The sequence below is a fragment of the Gigantopelta aegis genome, chromosome 12 (assembly GCF_016097555.1).
Source record: "Gigantopelta aegis isolate Gae_Host chromosome 12, Gae_host_genome, whole genome shotgun sequence".
Taxonomy (NCBI): Eukaryota; Metazoa; Mollusca; class Gastropoda; order Neomphalida; family Peltospiridae; genus Gigantopelta; species Gigantopelta aegis.
In genome coordinates, this window is record NC_054710.1 from 14,985,413 (window position 1) to 15,003,162 (window position 17,750).

The window sequence follows — 17,750 nt, forward strand, 5'->3', positions numbered from 1 at the left end:
GAAAGTTTGTTTTGATTACTGACACCACTAGAGCACATTGATTTATTAATCATCGGCTATTGGATGTAAAACATTTGGTAATTTGACATATAATCGTAGAGAGAAAATCCGATACAGTTTTCCATTAGTAGCAAGGGATCTTTTATATATGCACCATCCCAAAGACAAGATAGCACATACCACAGCCTTTGATGTACCAGTCATGGTGCACTGGCTGGGATGAGAACACTGTTATATGAAATGCAGATTTTTGCATTAGGCAACTAAATGATATTACATGAGTTTTTGAATTTAACTTGTCAAATCTGAATGTGTGATGTTTTTATTACAGAACGTCCTACCTGTCACAACCGGAACCCGGAGGTGAGTTACAAGCAGACGATAACTCTCGACTGTTTTGTGCACTTCGCGGGTAACGTGGTGCCGAAACTCGACTGGGAGCACGGTCGGGAGATTCTCAACTCAACCAAGTCGATGCACAACGAGACCAGTCTGTCCGCCCGGCTCACCCTTATCGCAGGCAACGACATGAACGGGCACATCTACAACTGTCACGTCACCTACCCCGGTGTGCTGACGGCGCGATGTCAGGTCCTGCCACCACTCAAGATAAACAGTGAGTTCATGGAACTGATTGTCTCTCTCTCTCTCTCTCTCTCTCTCTCTCTCTCTCTCTCTCTCTCTCTCTCTCTCTCTCTCTCTCTCTCTCTCTCTCTCTCTCATTCTCTCCGTCTCGTCACATTCCTTTTCTCAGTCACTTTGTATCTTAAATGTCTTGCCGTATCTCTTTTCTTTCCCTTATCCTTTTTTATGTCTGTGTCTTTCTCTCCATTCTCTGTCTTTTACAATTTCTCCTCTCCATTCTGTCCATCCATCTCTTAGTCTCTCACTCTTCCTCTCACTCTCCCCCTCCCTACCTCTTTCTTTCTTTCTTTTTTCTTTCTCTCTCAAACTCTATTTCAGTCTGTCTCTACAGTCCCCTCTCTCTCCTGTTTCTCTCTTTCTCTCTGTCATGGTCACTGTTGAACTGGGTAGTCTTTGGTGTACTATATGATATTGTATTAAAGGTTGTTAATGTGTTCTTCACTCTATAGTTCCTGTCAATATCACCATGGTAACCAATGAACTGTGAAGTATATATACAATGTATGTGTAAGACGGTACTTACATAACTAACAACAGGTTAATGATTTAGCCAATAACAAGCAAGCTGTTTGCAGTATGACATACACAATTCATGATTTCCTTCTTGTAATATGTTAAAATGTTTTTAAACTCATTAATTCCTAAATAAATAATTAAATATTTTTTTGTTATATTTATTTGTGATCTTACTTTTAATGGTCACTATAATTGGTCCATGCAGGATAAAACTAAAAGCTGCAGGGTTTCTGCCAAAAATTTTTTTTGGATGTGGCGTTACGAAAGACAAAATGATGAATCCAATGGAATAGAGTGATATATTTATACAGATAGTCTCTGTTTGTATCTTGCTTTGTATATATTCCTTCCTGACAGAGTCATCCTGTTGTACATCTGAAAAGAATAGTTTTATAATCATTTAAAGCCAATATTTATCTTACAGTAATGATAAGAGTCATTAATTTTGTTAAAAAGTCGACAAAAAAAAAAAATCTGCAATAAAATTTAGAACGCCATACCCAAATAAAAAAAATTGGGGGGAGGGGGTGATTGCACTTTATCCGTTTTACCCTCTGGCAGAAACCCTGAAAGGTTATTATTGTTTTGTTTCCTCTGCAGTTCCTACTAGTATCACAGCAGTGATAGTGGAACCAGATATCAGGTTCAATGTGTTTAATGTTTTCTTTTCTCTACAGTTCCCGCTAGTATCACAGCTGTGATAGTGGAACCGGATGTCAGGTTCAATGTGTTTAATGTTTTCTTCTCTCTACAGTTAACACTAGTATCACAGCTGTGATAGTGGAACCGGATGTCAGGTTCAATGTGTTTAATGTTTTCTTCTCTCTACAGTTAACACTAGTATCACAGCTGTGATAGTGAAACCAGATGTCAGGTTCAGTGTGTTTAATGTTTTCTTCTCTCTACAGTTCCCGCTAGTATCACAGCTGTGATAGTGGAACCGGATGTCAGGTTCAATGTGTTTAATGTTTTCTTCTCTCTACAGTTAACACTAGTATCACAGCTGTGATAGTGAAACCAGATGTCAGGTTCAGTGTGTTTAATGTTTTTTTCTCTCTACAGTTCCTGCTAGTATCACAGCTGTGATAGTGGAACTGGATGTCAGGTTCGATGTGTTTAATGTTTTCTTCTCTCTACAGTTCGTGCTAGTATCACAGCTTTGATAGTGGAACCGGATGTCAGGTTCAATGTGTTTATTGTTTTCTTCTCTCTACAGTTCCCGCTAGTATCACAGTTGTGATAGTGGAACCGGATGTCAGGTTCAACATGCTTATTGTTTTCTTCTCTCTACAGTTCCCGCTAGTATCACAGTTGTGATAGTGGAACCGGATGTCAGGTTCAACATGCTTATTGTTTTCTTCTCTCTACAGTTCCCGCTAGTATCACAGTTGTGATAGTGGAACCGGATGTCAGGTTCAACATGCTTATTGTTTTCTTCTCTCTACAGTTCCTGCTAGTATCACAGCTGTGATAGTGGAACCGGATGTCAAGTTCATTGTGTTTAATATTTTCTTCTCTCTACAGTTCCTGCTAGTACCACAGCAGTCACAGATAAACCGGATATCAGGTTCAGTGTGTTTAATGATTACTTCTCTCTGCAGTTCCCGCTGGTGTCACAGCAGTGATAGTGGAACCGGATGTCAGGTTCAATGTGTTTAATGTTTTCTTCTCTCTACAGTTCCTGCTAGTACCACAGCAGTCAGAGAAACCAGATATCAGGTTCAGTGTGTTTAATGTTTTCTTCTCTCTACAGTTCCTGCGAGTATCACAGCAGTGATAGTAGAACCGGATGTCAGGTTCAATGTGTTTAATGTTTTCTTTTCTCTACAGTTCCTGCTAGTACCACAACAGTCACAGAGAAACCAGATATCAGGTTCAGTGTGTTTAATGTTTTCTTCTCTCTACAGTTCCTGCTAGTATCACAGCAGTGATAGTGGAAGCAGATGTCAGGTTCAGTGTGTTTAATGTTTTCTTCTCTCTATAGTTCCTGCTAGTATCACAGCAGTGATAGTAGAACCGGATGTCAGGTTCAATGTGTTTAATGTTTTCTTTTCTCTACAGTTCCTGCTAGTTCCACAGCAGTCACAGAGGAACCGGATATCAGGTTCAGTGTGTTTAATGTTTACTTCTCTCTGCAGTTCTCACTGGTATCACAGCAGTGATAGTGGAAGTGGATGTCAGGTTCAATGTGTTTAATGTTGTCTTCTCTCTACGGTTCCAGCTAGTATCACAGTTGTGATAGTGGAACTGGATGTCAGGTTCATTGTGTTTAATGTCATTGTTTAATGTCATCTTCTCTCTACAGTTCCTGCTAGTATCACAGCTGTGATAGTGGAACCGGATGTCAGGTTCAACGTGTTTGAGTCGGGAACCAACGTGAAGATGTCGTGTGCTTCCCGTGGATACCCTTCTCCTCTCTACTCTTGGTACTTTGTGCGCCGTGGTAAAACTCCTGTCCGCTTGTCCACTCAGTCTTTCTACACGATTCGCAATCTTCAGAGGAAGAGTGCGGGGACATACCGCTGTGTCGTCTATAATGTCATCGACAGAACAAGACACAGTGACAACATGGAAGTGAACATTACACTCAAAGGCAGGTTATTTTGTCCTTCCGTCTGTCAGTCAGTCCTGCATTCCATCCATCAGTCCTTTATGTCTCATTAATTTGGGCACAACATATACAATGAAACCACTAAAAACCGGACCCTCTGTAAACCGGAAATCTCTCAAAACCGGACATTTTTCACGGTCCTTTTTTAAAAATTGGCAAAGAACTTAACCTCTCTAAACCAGATACCTCCTAAAACTGGACGTTTTACTTGGTTCCTAGGGTGTCCGGTTTAGAGGGTTTTCACTGTATTTCTTATTGTTTTTAGCACAGTGCGATCTTTAAGGAGCACATTAATCTAATTAATTGAGAATATAAAATGGAAGTGATTTGAATGGTTGGAAATATTGAAAAATGCATTTTGAGTTATTTCAAGCTAATTTAGGCTTAATATTTCAGTATCTTTTTCAGTTGAAATTGTTTAGTAGTCGATATGTTTATAGTTATTTTGTGCATTCTTATTTCGGGCACATCCTTTACCACTGTAACTACGGTGCAATCTAATGCCCTGTCCATACTTCCACAGACAATGGGCGGGAGGTAGCCCAGTGGTGAAGTGCTCGCTTGATGTACGGTCGGTTTAGGATCGATCCCCATCGGTGGGCCCATTGGGCTATTTCTCATTCCAGCCAGTGCTCCACAACTGGTATAACAAAGTCCGTGGTATGTACTATTCTGTCTCTGGGATGGTGCACATAAAAGATCCCTTGCTGCTAATTGGAAAGAATATCCCATGAAGTGGCGACAGCGAGTTTCCTCTCTATATCTGTGTGGTTCTTAACCATATGTCTGACGCCATATAACCGTAAATAAAATGTGCTGAGTGGTGCGTTGTTAAATAAAACATTTCCTTCCTATCTTTGTATTAGTGTAGTACTTGTCACGTATGACATGCAGGGCTTGAAATGGCCTGTGGCCAGATTTGGCGACCAATGTCCCGTTTGGGCGACTTGAATATTAAAAAAATAATGGCATTAGTCGCCCAAATAATATTATGTGGGCGATTGTCTTTAGAGCTATAACATAATATTATGTGGGTGATTGTCTTTAGAGCTATAACATAATATTATGTGGGCGATTGTGTTTAGAGCTATAACATAATATTATGTGGGTGATAATTGTCTTTAGAGCTATAACATAATATTATGTGGGCGATTGTCTTTAGAGCTACAACATATGAGCCACTATTAATATCTGTATTCCACATTAAAATCTTGCTCGTGGTTCTCTTACCACAATTTGCCAACATCCATTATTATTTTTTGGGCCACCATCTTTTTTGTTGAGTTTTCAGCCCGGGACATGCTGTGTATTTACTTGTAAATTGTTTATTGCAGATGAGGATTACAGTCGACCGGCATACGTCATAGAGAAATCGGAAGACGGCAGTGGTGTTCTCAAAAGTAATTGTTTCTTAATGTTCGTTAACTTAAACAGTTCAAGAAAGAAAGAAAACAATTCTTAAAAAATTGCATAACAGTTGTGTTGGTCATGCAGGTTTAAAGTTGCATGATCCTTCTTGTTTTTTCCCTATTAAAGGGACATACCCTAGTTTTTAAACACTAATGCTTATTTTTGACTGTTATAGACGTTTTTGATAACTTAAATCATACTTTACCCAGATTTTATTGTTTAAATTATCAATTTCCTTACATTCGAAGTGTTTTTGGTCATCCTGGTGTTTTTAATATTACAAAATGCATTTCTTATATTTTTAAAAACGCACGTGCGTCTGAGAAGTAACAGTTATGGAGTCGAGTTTTAGTCTATTTTTAGAGGGTATTTCACCATTTCAAAGTCACAGACTCATGTTTCACTCAGTTGTAGCTTTATCCAAATGTGTTACAGGTTTGTAGATTAATTAAACTTTATGTTAATTTTCACTGGTTGAAACTAGGCTCTGTCCCTTTAAAATGAAGACATTATTTATATGGTTATAATGGGTTATGCAAAAAATGAAATAGGGAAACGTGAATTTGTTTTTGCATAACCCAAGTAATAATATATACATGCATATATCTAATCAAGGTTCAGGTACTTGCATAACCCAAAAATGGTTGGCACAAATTTTCAATTCTCAGAGATGCAATTAACTAACCAGAGGCAGGACAACACATACCACTGTACATTGGATCACAACTAAAATATGCATTTATCGAAATCTAGAGATTTTTGTCTGCCACCAGAGATGCTGTATTAATCGGAGACGGGACAACACATACCATCGTACATTGGATCAGAACTAAAATATGCATATATCGAAATCTAGAGATTTTTGTCTGCTATCAGAGATGCTGTATTAATCTAAGGCAGGACAATACATACCATCGTACATTGGATCAGAACTAAAATATGCATGTATCGAAATGTAGATATTTTCATCTGCCATCCAATGGCAAAATGTAGTAATTGACACCATTGTGACAGTCATAAAGAAGCCAGACCCTCACTTAACTCATGGTGTGCAATGAAATTGGTATGACTGAACGAACAGCTGATAAAAAAGTGTTAAGTAATTATTTTTATTGACAGTAGAGCTACGTATATGTTTACTGCCAGCGTAATATATTTACTATCTTATCTCGGCTTGAGTTATATATTTAATATAGATCAACAGTAGAGCTACATGTTTGTTTACTGCCAGCGTTATATATTTACTATTTAACTCTGCTTGAGTTATATATTTAATATAGATTAACAGTAGAGTTTTTTTTATATATGTTTACTACCAGTAATATCTCTGCTTGAGTAATTTATTTAATATTGATCAACAAATTGAATAGAATTGTGTTTATCATCAGTATAATATATGTAATATATATGTTTGTTATTTTTATTAACAATAGAGTTATGTTTACTGCTGGTGTAGTACTTAGAGAACAAATAGTGAAGAGCTAATACCATTTTTGTTCCGTGAGTGAATTGATTTGTCCTTCACAAGCAGTTGATGAGTAATAAGACAACTACATATGTTCATGAAAAAAAAAAATTGTTTTGTTTAATGACACCACTAGAGCACATTGATTTATTAATCATCGGCTATTGGACGTCAAACATATGGTCATTTTGAAACAGTCATAGACATGAAACCCGCTACGTTTTTCCATTAGTAGCAAGGCATCTTTTATATGCACCATCCCACAGACAGAATAGCACATACCACAGCCTTTGATATACCAGTCGTGGTGCACTGGCTAGAGCGAGAAATAGCCCAATAGGCCCACCAACGAGGGTCGATCCTAGACCGACCGTGCATCAGTGAGCGTTTTCCCACTGGGCTCCGTCCTGCCCTTACATATGTTCACGAGTGCAAGATAAACGGTATTGCCATTTAGGAAGCTGGGTATTATATTTTTGTAACCTCGGGTAGTGAAGACAATAACAAGATTTGTTTCCACAGGTTCATTTATTAATGATGATCATATGAAAAACCTGCAATAACAATAATACATTTCTTATAATTGTGTTTAAATAAATATAATAATAATAATAATAGAGATGTTCAATCATTCACTCACTCATTCTTTCATTCACTCGCACATTCATTCATTACAAACACCTGTGCATGTACATGTCTATATAAAAACATATTTCATACATTTGTCTTATATCAAATAAAATATAACAGTCTGGTATTAAATATTGAGTTAAAATGTGTTATTATAAAACATTCACTTACCAGACATCTCGTTCTAGTTTGCACTAAAACTCATGTGAAAATATAATAGTTATCTTTGACTTTGCAGTCGTAAATTGAAAGATGTTGTTCAGATCAAAGCAGAACAAAGAATGAGATCGGGAGTGGTTAATTTGGCGGGAACAGGTGGGGAAATACCCAGTATGCAGTGCTACTGTCCTAAGCGTCACTGTATTCAGTCAACCGTCACCTGTCACTAATTACACGTGCCACCGAAAACATACCAACCCAATATCCAATCTAAACCAACCAACCGATAACATTACCCTCACTATTAATATATAAACTGTATTAAGGTAAGTGACTAACTACAAACAATTAATGCCCTAAATATCTAATTAATAATGTATTAAATAGCAAAAACTACACTTGGTTACATTTATTACCCACAATTGTCATTCTGATTTTATAAAACACTTTCAAAGAGTATATGGAAACGGTCCTTAAAATTTGTGTTGTATAAATAATCTGCTGCAGCATTTTTATCATTATGGGGTATTTACTTTGTTTGTACCTACTCAACAGCTGTCGCAAGGTGATCTGAATTTCGAGAGCAGTGAAATGTAAAGTTTGATCGGCTAAGAACAAGACACAGATAAAGTTATACATGTAGCTGTGACATATTGCCGATGAGGGGTTGGATTTAGCTATCATTTGAGTGCTCGCTTTTGGTGCTTGCGTCGCAGGATCGAACCACCTCTGTGGACCCATTCAACTGATTGGGGTTTTTTCCCTCGTTCCAACCAGTGCACCACAACTGGTCAAAGGCTGTGGTGTGTGCTTTCCTGTCTGTGGGAAAGTGCATATAAAAGATCCCTTGCTGCTAATGGGAAAATGTAGCGGGTTTCCTCTGATGAATACGAGTCAGATTTACCAAACGTTTGACATCCAATAGCTGATGATTCATTAATCAATGTGCTCTGCAATTAAGAAAATGTGCACGACAAACAAAAAACATGGTGTTGAAGAAAACCCTGAATATAGTCCACGGCAAAAAAGTGCTGTGGTGAATTAAAAACTCCACGGCAATTCTCACAGCATTGCCGATTGCCGTAGGCAACTGCAGGGCTTGCTTTAGTGGTGTTGTTAATTAAAACAGACAAAACAAAAACATTGCTGATGATGCAATTAACACCCACCCACCCAACATTTTATGGGTCCGACTGGGCTAGCTCTGGCACTTGCCAAATTCGCCAATTGCAAATTTTAATTTGGTGAAATAATTTCATGTAAAAATTGACATTTTTTCAGAAAGTAAACTGGCGATTTCTGCAATTTTTTAAGTTTAATAGACAATTTGGCGAAACATTTTGCTAAGCCAGAGCTAGTCCTGGGTCAGCAACACAGTTGTTTGGGCCTGAAACATAAGTGACATCAGCAAATGTAAAGGATTCGACAAGCCTCAAATAGGGGCTAGGATCGATCCCCGTCAGTGGACCCAGTGGGTTATTTCTCATCCCAGCCAGTGCTCCACAACTGGTGTAACAAAGGCTGTGGTATGTACTATCCTGTCTGAGGGATGGTGCATATAAAAGATCCCTTGCTGCTAATTAAAAAGAGTAGCCCATGAAGTGGCGACAGCGGGTTTCCTTTCTCAATACCTTGTGTGGTCCGTAACCATATGTTTGATGCCATATAACTGTAAATAAAATGTGTTGAGTGTGTCATTAAATAAAACATTTCCTTCCTTCCTTCTCTTCTCACATGGGTAATAAATTTAATATCTCATGTTGATTTTTATTTCATTTCATATTAACAGCATACATGTACTGTAGTTACTGCCTGCACCTGTCATATATACTATATCACATGACTATTCTCATTGTGTGTTACACTTCGTAATTAACAGTAGATTTATTTTCAATGCTTGTTTATTATTTACTTTATTTCATGATTTGCTTGCGTTTCTTTCTAACACTCATTTCACTTTCAGCATCTTTGATTCACTCTGTTAACAGAACTTCAAAACCTCGTTTTCGTTCCATCTGTAAGTTTTATTTTAATCTTTTCACACTCTTTTTTTTATGTTGGTGTGTTGTTCCTTTAATTAATTACGGAAAAACTTCACTTTTATTGCATCTGTAAGTTTTATTTTAATCTTTTCACATACATTTTCATGTTGGTGTGTTGTTCATTTAATTATTATAAACAGGAAAAACCTCACTTTTATTCCATCTGTAAGTTTTATTTTAATCTTTTTCTTACTCTTTTTCATGTTGGTGTGTTGTTCATTTAATTATTATAAACAGAAAAACCTCACTTTTATTTCATCTGTATGTTTTATTTTAATCTTTTCACACTCTTTTTTTTTATGTCGGTGTGTTGTTCCTTTAATTAATTACGGAAAAACTTCACTTTTATTGCATCTGTAAGTTTTATTTTAATCTTTTCACACACTTTTTTATGTTGGTGTGTTGTTCATTTTATTATTATAAACAGGAAAAACCTCACTTTTATTCCATCTGTAAGTTTTATTTTAATCTTTTCACACACTTTTCCATGTCGGTGTGTTGTTCATTTAATTATTTACGGAAAAACTTCACTTTTATTGCATCTGTAATTTTTATTTTAATCTTTTCACACTCTTTTTCATGTCAGTGTGTTGTCCATTTAATTATTATAAACAGAAAAACCTCACATTTATTCTGTCTGTAAGTTTTATTTTAAATCTTTTCACACTCTTTTTCATGTTGGTGTGTTGTTCATTTGATTATTATAAACAGAAAAACCTCACTTCTATTCCTTTTATTCCATCTGTAAGTTTTATTTTAATCTTTTCACACTCTTTTTTTTTCATGTTGTCTGTTCATTTAATTGTTATTAGCAGAAAAACCTTGCTTTCAACGGTTTCATTCCATGTGTAAATTTTAGTTTTATCTTTTGATGCTGTCTTCATGTCAGATTAAACTAGAGTTATTGTTTTAATCATAAACAAAAACTTCGCTTTCATTACAAACTTTAATCTTTTGATGCTGTCTTCATGTCAGATTAAACTAGAGTTATTGTTTTAATCATAAACAGAAAAACTTCGCTATCATTACATACTTTAATCTTTTGATGCTGTCTTCATGTCAGATTAAACTAGAGTTATTGTTTTAATCATAAACAGAAAAACTTCGCTTTCATTACATACTTTAATCTTTTGATGCTGTCTTCATGTCAGATTAAACTAGAGTTATTGTTTTAATCATAAACAGAAAAACTTCGCTTTCATTACATACTTTAATCTTTTGATGCTGTCTTCATGTCAGATTAAACTAGAGTTATTGTTTTAATCATAAACAGAAAAACTTCGCTATCATTACATACTTTAATCTTTTGATGCTGTCTTCATGTCAGATTAAACTAGAGTTATTGTTTTAATCATAAACAGAAAAACTTCGCTTTCATTACATACTTTAATCTTTTGATGCTGTCTTCATGTCAGATTAAACTAGAGTTATTGTTTTAATCATAAACAGAAAAACTTCGTTATCATTGCATACTTTAATCTTTTGATGCTGTCTTCATGTCAGATTAAACTAGAGTTATTGTTTTAATCATAAACAGAAAAACTTCGCTATCATTGCATACTTTAATCTTTTGATGCTGTCATCATGTCAGATTAAACTAGAGTTATTGTTTTAATCATAAACAGAAAAACTTCGCTTTCATTACATACTTTAATCTTTTGATGCTGTCTTCATGTCAGATTAAACTAGAGTTATTGTTTTAATCATAAACAGAAAAACTTCGCTTTCATTGCATACTTTAATCTTTTGATGCTGTCTTCATGTCAGATTAAACTAGAGTTATTGTTTTAATCATAAACAGAAAAACTTCGCTATCATTACATACTTTAATCTTTTGATGCTGTCTTCATGTCAGATTAAACTAGAGTTATTGTTTTAATCATAAACAGAAAAACTTCGCTTTCATTACATACTTTAATCTTTTGATGCTGTCTTCATGTCAGATTAAACTAGAGTTATTGTTTTAATCATAAACAGAAAAACTTCGTTATCATTGCATACTTTAATCTTTTGATGCTGTCTTCATGTCAGATTAAACTAGAGTTATTGTTTTAATCATAAACAGAAAAACTTCGCTATCATTGCATACTTTAATCTTTTGATGCTGTCATCATGTCAGATTAAACTAGAGTTATTGTTTTAATCATAAACAGAAAAACTTCGCTTTCATTACATACTTTAATCTTTTGATGCTGTCTTCATGTCAGATTAAACTAGAGTTATTGTTTTAATCATAAACAGAAAAACTTCGCTTTCATTGCATACTTTAATCTTTTGATGCTGTCATCATGTCAGATTAAACTAGAGTTATTGTTTTAATCATAAACAGAAAAACTTCGTTATCATTGCATACTTTAATCTTTTGATGCTGTCATCATGTCAGATTAAACTAGAGTTATTGTTTTAATCATAAACAGAAAAACTTCGTTATCATTGCATACTTTAATCTTTTGATGCTGTCTTCATGTCAGATTAAACTAGAGTTATTGTTTTAATCACAAACAGAAAAACTTCGCTATCATTACATACTTTAATCTTTTGATGCTGTCATCATGTCAGATTAAACTAGAGTTATTGTTTTAATCATAAACAGAAAAACTTCGCTTTCATTACATACTTTAATCTTTTGATGCTGTCTTCATGTCAGATTAAACTAGAGTTATTGTTTTAATCATAAACAGAAAAACTTCGTTATCATTGCATACTTTAATCTTTTGATGCTGTCATCATGTCAGATTAAACTAGAGTTATTGTTTTAATCATAAACAGAAAAACTTCGTTATCATTGCTTACTTTAATCTTTTGATGCTGTCATCATGTCAGATTAAACTAGAGTTATTGTTTTAATCATAAACAGAAAAACTTCGTTATCATTGCATACTTTAATCTTTTGATGCTGTCATCATGTCAGATTAAACTAGAGTTATTGTTTTAATCATAAACAGAAAAACTTCGCTATCATTACATACTTTAATCTTTTGATGCTGTCTTCATGTCAGATTAAACTAGAGTTATTGTTTTAATCACAAACAGAAAAACTTCGCTTTCATTACATACTTTAACTTTAATCGTTTCATGGGGCGGGACGTAGCCCAGTGGTAAAGCATTCGTCTGATGCACAGTCGGTCTGGGATCGATCCCTGTCGGTGAGCCCATTGGGCTATTTTTCATTTCAGCCAGTGCACCATGACTGGTATATCAAAGGCTGTGGTATGTGCTATCTTATTTATGGGATGGTGCATATAAAAGATCCCTTGCTACTGATGGAAAAATGTAGCGGGCTTCCTTTCTAAGACTATATCAAAATTACCAAATGTTTGACATCCAATAGCTGATTAATAAATCAATGTGCTCTAGTGGTGTTGTTAAACAAAACAAACTTTAACTTTTTAATCTTTTCATACTCTCTTCATGTCATTCTCTTGTTGTTTTACTCTTTTTTAAAATCTAACCGGCCTCGGTGGCGTCGTGGTTAGGCCGTCGGACTAGAGGCTGGTAGGTACTGGGTTCGGATCCCAGCATTTTTTAATCCAGATACTGACTCCAAACCCTGAGTGAGTGCTCCGCAAGGCTCATTGGGTAGGTGTAAACCACTTGAGCCGACCAGTGATCCATAACTTGTTCAACAAAGGCCATGGTTTGTGCTATCCTGCCTGCGTGAAGCACAAATAAAAGATCTCTTGCTGCCTGTCATAAAAGAGTAGCCTATATGGTGGCAGTGGGTTTCCTCTAAAAAACAGTGTCATAATGTTCATATGTTTGACGTCCAATAGCCGATGATAAGATAAAAAATCAATGTATTCTAGTGGCATCGTTAAATAAAACAAACTTTACTTTTTAAAAATCCAAACCTGTTTTTCTTTTCATCTGTATGTTTCACTTTAATTGTTCGTACTCTCTTCATTTTGGTGTGTTGTTTATTTATTTTATATAGAAAAATATTGCTTTCATTCCATCGATAAGGTTTCTTTTAATCTTTTAAAATCTCTTCATGTCAGTTCTGAGTTCAAATTTGTTAAAACCTCACTTTAATTCTGTGTGTAAGTTTTATTTTAATCTTTTAATTATCGCTTCATGTCAGTTCAGATTTCTTCAAACCTCACTTTCATTCCACGTGTAACGTTTATTTTAATCTTTTCATTATCTCTTCATGTCAATGCAAATTTGTTCAAACCTTACTTTCATTCCATGTGTAACGTTTTATTTTAATCTTTTCCTAATCTTTTTATATCAGTAAATATGGTTGATCCCTAAGCCTTTGATATATATCTGGCTACTAATGCAGCTGTAGTAGAGGTGTGTGCTGTTTTGTCTGCAAGAAAGTGTATATAAAAGATCCTAATGCTGCTAATGCTTGGTGGTGTGGTGGTTAAGCCATCAGACTTAATGCTGGTAGGTACTGGGTTCGCATCCCAGTACTGGCTCCCACTCAGAGCGAGTTTTAACAACTCAGTGGGTAAGACCACTGCACCGACTTTGCCTTACTAACCTTTAACATTTAACCATTAACCCACTGTCCTGGATAAATAGCCCAGAAAGCTACGTTGTGTGTACCCATGACAGTGTGCTTGAGCCTTAATTGGATATAAGCATGAAAATAAATTAAATGAAATAATGGGAAAATATAGCAGGCTTCCTCTAAGACTACATCAGTGTTGTGTCATGATTCGCTAAACAGATTTCAGAGATAGCTTCATAACTGTAAAGTTTTGGGCATGGCGCTATGGAATTGAATTCAACCACAGTCAACTAGAGGTATGGGGGGCCTCCCCCGAAAGAAAATGGGTTAAGTTTAGGGTTAAGAAAATCATACAGTATTGATAAGAGTAATTCTTCTTCTTCTGCGCTTAATCAAGATTTGGCCGTATTAGATCAATAATCCGGATGTGAAGGTAATTTATTTTGTCAAAAGATCAACTTAAAAAAAATATCTGCAAAACAATTTGGGTATGGCGCCATACCTGTTTTACCCTCTGGCAGAAACATTGGTATGGTATATTAGCTGTGGGGAATGGTTATATGATAATAGTGAATTAATTGGGTAAACATTACAAACGGTAATTCGGTATTACAGTAGGTTTTATGACCACCAAAGATCTTGAAGGACGATTGGGGTCAGAAGTGAAATTGAAAGTTGATGTTTTTTTATCAGTAAATCGTAAATTCAGACAATGAAAATGACTAAAAACAAAACAGTAACAACTGTATGATCAACAGAATGAAAAAGAGTGACAGAAATAATGTTCCACAGTGATTAATGGACCATTAGTGAATTAATTGGGTAAACATCAGTATTACAGTAGGTTTTATGACCACCAAAGATCTTGAAGGACGATTTGGGGTCAGAAGTGAAACTGAAAGTTGACGTTTTTTTATCAGTAAATCGTAAATTCAGACAATAAAAATGACTAAAAACAAAACAGTAACAACTGTATGATCAACAGAATGAAAAAGAGTGACAGAAATAATGTTCCACAGTGATTAATGGACCATTAGTGAATTAATTGGGTAAACATTACAAACGGTAATTCAGTATTACAGTAGGTTTTATGACCACCAAAGATCTTGAAGGACGATTTGGGGTCAGAAGTGAAACTGAAAGTTGACGTTTTTTTATCAGTAAATCGTAAATTCAGACAATAAAAATGACTAAAAACAAAACAATAACAACTGTAAGATCAACAAAATGAAAAAAATTGACAGAAATAATGTTCCACGGTGATTAATGGACCTTCCTGGAAATTGTCAAAATCGAGAATGATACCCCACGCACATATACATGAAGAGTATATAATAGTTCCCACTCCATTCAACTGTGACAGTGTCACTAATTGAAAATGTTAAAAACCAAATGTTTCCCTATACGTGTCAGAAAATATCAAATGTTTGACATCCAATAGTCATTAATTAATTAGTGTGCTATAATGGTGTTGTTAAGCAAAACAAACTAATTAATAGACAGCAATTTTTGGTTGATTCTGCTATCTTCAACTCCTGCTTTTAATACTTGGAATTACACACACGTATCTATTTTTCTCAAAAAGCCTTCTTACTTTTAAAAATAATTGACCGGGACATAGCTCAGTAGTAAAATGTTCACCTGATGCATGGTCGGTCTAGGATCGATCCCCGTCAGTGTGCCCATTGGGCTATTTCTTAGTCCAGCCAGCGCACTGATCCCTGTCAGTGTGCCCATTGGGCTATTTCTTGGTCCAGCCAGCGCACTGATCCCTGTCAGTGGGCCCATTGGACTATTTCTTGGTCCAGCCAGCACACTGATCCCTGTCAGTGGACCCATTGGGCTATTTTCTTGTTCCAGCCAGCGCACTGATCCCTGTCAGTGGGCCCATTGGGCTATTTCTTGTTCCAGCCAGTGCACTGATCCCTATCAGTGGGCCCATTGAGCTATTTTTTTTTCTAGCCAGTGCACCACGACTGATATATCAAAGGCCATGGTATGTGCTATCCTGGCATTAACATCTTGGCTACATACCAGTGAGTTCACTGGACAAGAAATCTACCTGCCCACCAACATTTTTCTTGTCCATGAGGAATGTTTTTGATTGCTCCAAATGAAACAGAATTGTACATTTTCACTTATCCACAGGATTACCACTACAATACTGGTACATTGTGTTTGTGCAAGCAGACTTTCACTTGTCTGGACAACAGAAAAAGTCCTTATTTTGATTTCTGTGCATTATACTGTTGTTGTATTTTCAGTTTCTTTGTAAGCTATAGGTTCACTGATCAGTATATTATACTGTTGTATTTTTCAATCTCTCTGTACGCTATCGGTGCTGTGATCAGTGTATTATACTGTTGTATTTTTCAGTCTCTCTGTACGCTATCGGTGCTGTAATCAGTATATTATACTGTTGTATTTTTCAGTCTCTATACGCTATCGGTGCTGTGATCAGTATATTATACTGTTGTATTTTTCAGTCTCTATATGCTATCAGTGCTGTGATCAGTATATTATACTGTTGTTTTTTCAGTCTCTCCATACGCTATCGGTGCTGTGATCAGTGTATTATACTGTTGTATTTTTCAGTCTCTCCGTACACTATCGGTGCTGTGATCAGTGTATTATACTGTTGTATTTTTCAGTCTCACCGTATGCTATTGGTGCTGTGATCAGTGTATTATACTGTTGTATTTTTCAGTCTGTACGCTATCAGTGCTGTGATCAGTGTATTATACTGTTGTATTTTTCAGTCTCTTTATACCCTGTCGGTGCTGTGATCAGTATATTATACTGTTGTATTTTTCAGTCTCCCCGTACACTATCGCTGGTGTGATCAGTATATTATACTGTTGTATTTTTCAGTCTCTATATGCTATCGGTGATATGATCAGTATATTATACTGTTGTATTTTTCAGTCTCGCCGTACGCTATTGGTGCTGTGATCAGTGTATTATACTGTTGTATTTTTCAGTCTATCCGTACGCTATCGGTGCTGTGATCAGTGTATTATACTGTTGTATTTTTCAGTCTCTCCGTACGTTATCAGTGCTGTGATCAGTATATTATACTGTTGTATTTTTCAGTCTCCGTACGCTATTGGTGCTGTGATCAGTATATTATACTGTTGTATTTTTCAGTCTCTCCGTACGCTATCAGTGCTGTGATCAATGTATTATACTGTTGTATTTTTCAGTCTCTCCACACGCTATCGGTGCTGTGATCAGTGTATACTGTTGTATTTTTCAGTCTCTCTGTACACTATCGGTGCTGTGATCAGTGTATTATACTGTTGTGTTTTTCAGTCTCGCCATACGCTATCGGTGCTCTGATAAGTGCAGGTCTTGCCATACGCTTCTTCTCATCATCATCTGTTGTTGTCCTCGCCATGAGAATGAAGGTGATTATTTTCTTTGTTGTCCTCACCATGATAATGAAGGTGCCATTCTTCTCATCATCATCTTTGTTGTCCTCGCCATGAGAATGAAGGTGAGTTTTCTTTGTTGTCCTCGCCATGAGAATGAAGGTGAGTTTTCTTTGTTGTCCTCACCATGAGAATGAAGGTGAGTTTTCTTTGCTGTCCTCGCCATGAGAATGAAGGTGAGTTTTCTTCATTGTCCTTGCCATGAGAATGAAGGTGAGTTTTATGTCTCATATTTATGTTTACTTGAGTAGGCCTCCAGATTTCACAGAAGCATTACTTAAGGGATGATACATAGCCCAGTGGTAAAGCGCTCTCTGGACGAACAGTCGGTTTGGGATCGATCCCCGTCGGTGGGCCCATTGGGCTATTTCTTGTTCCAGCC

General features: G+C 36.0%; 1 protein-coding gene across 1 annotated transcript in view; it reads left to right on the top strand.

Annotated features, from left to right (window-relative positions):
* LOC121385852 (fibroblast growth factor receptor homolog 1-like) overlaps positions 1–17,750 on the top strand; it is a 54,559-nt gene that overhangs the window by 22,841 nt on the left and 13,968 nt on the right. The window contains exons 3-8 of the mRNA XM_041516641.1: positions 332–616; positions 3,467–3,754; positions 5,107–5,172; positions 9,400–9,453; positions 17,250–17,289; positions 17,385–17,433. Of these exons, the coding sequence (XP_041372575.1) occupies positions 332–616; positions 3,467–3,754; positions 5,107–5,172; positions 9,400–9,453; positions 17,250–17,289; positions 17,385–17,433 (782 nt within the window). The remainder of the gene's footprint in view (positions 1–331; positions 617–3,466; positions 3,755–5,106; positions 5,173–9,399; positions 9,454–17,249; positions 17,290–17,384; positions 17,434–17,750) is intronic.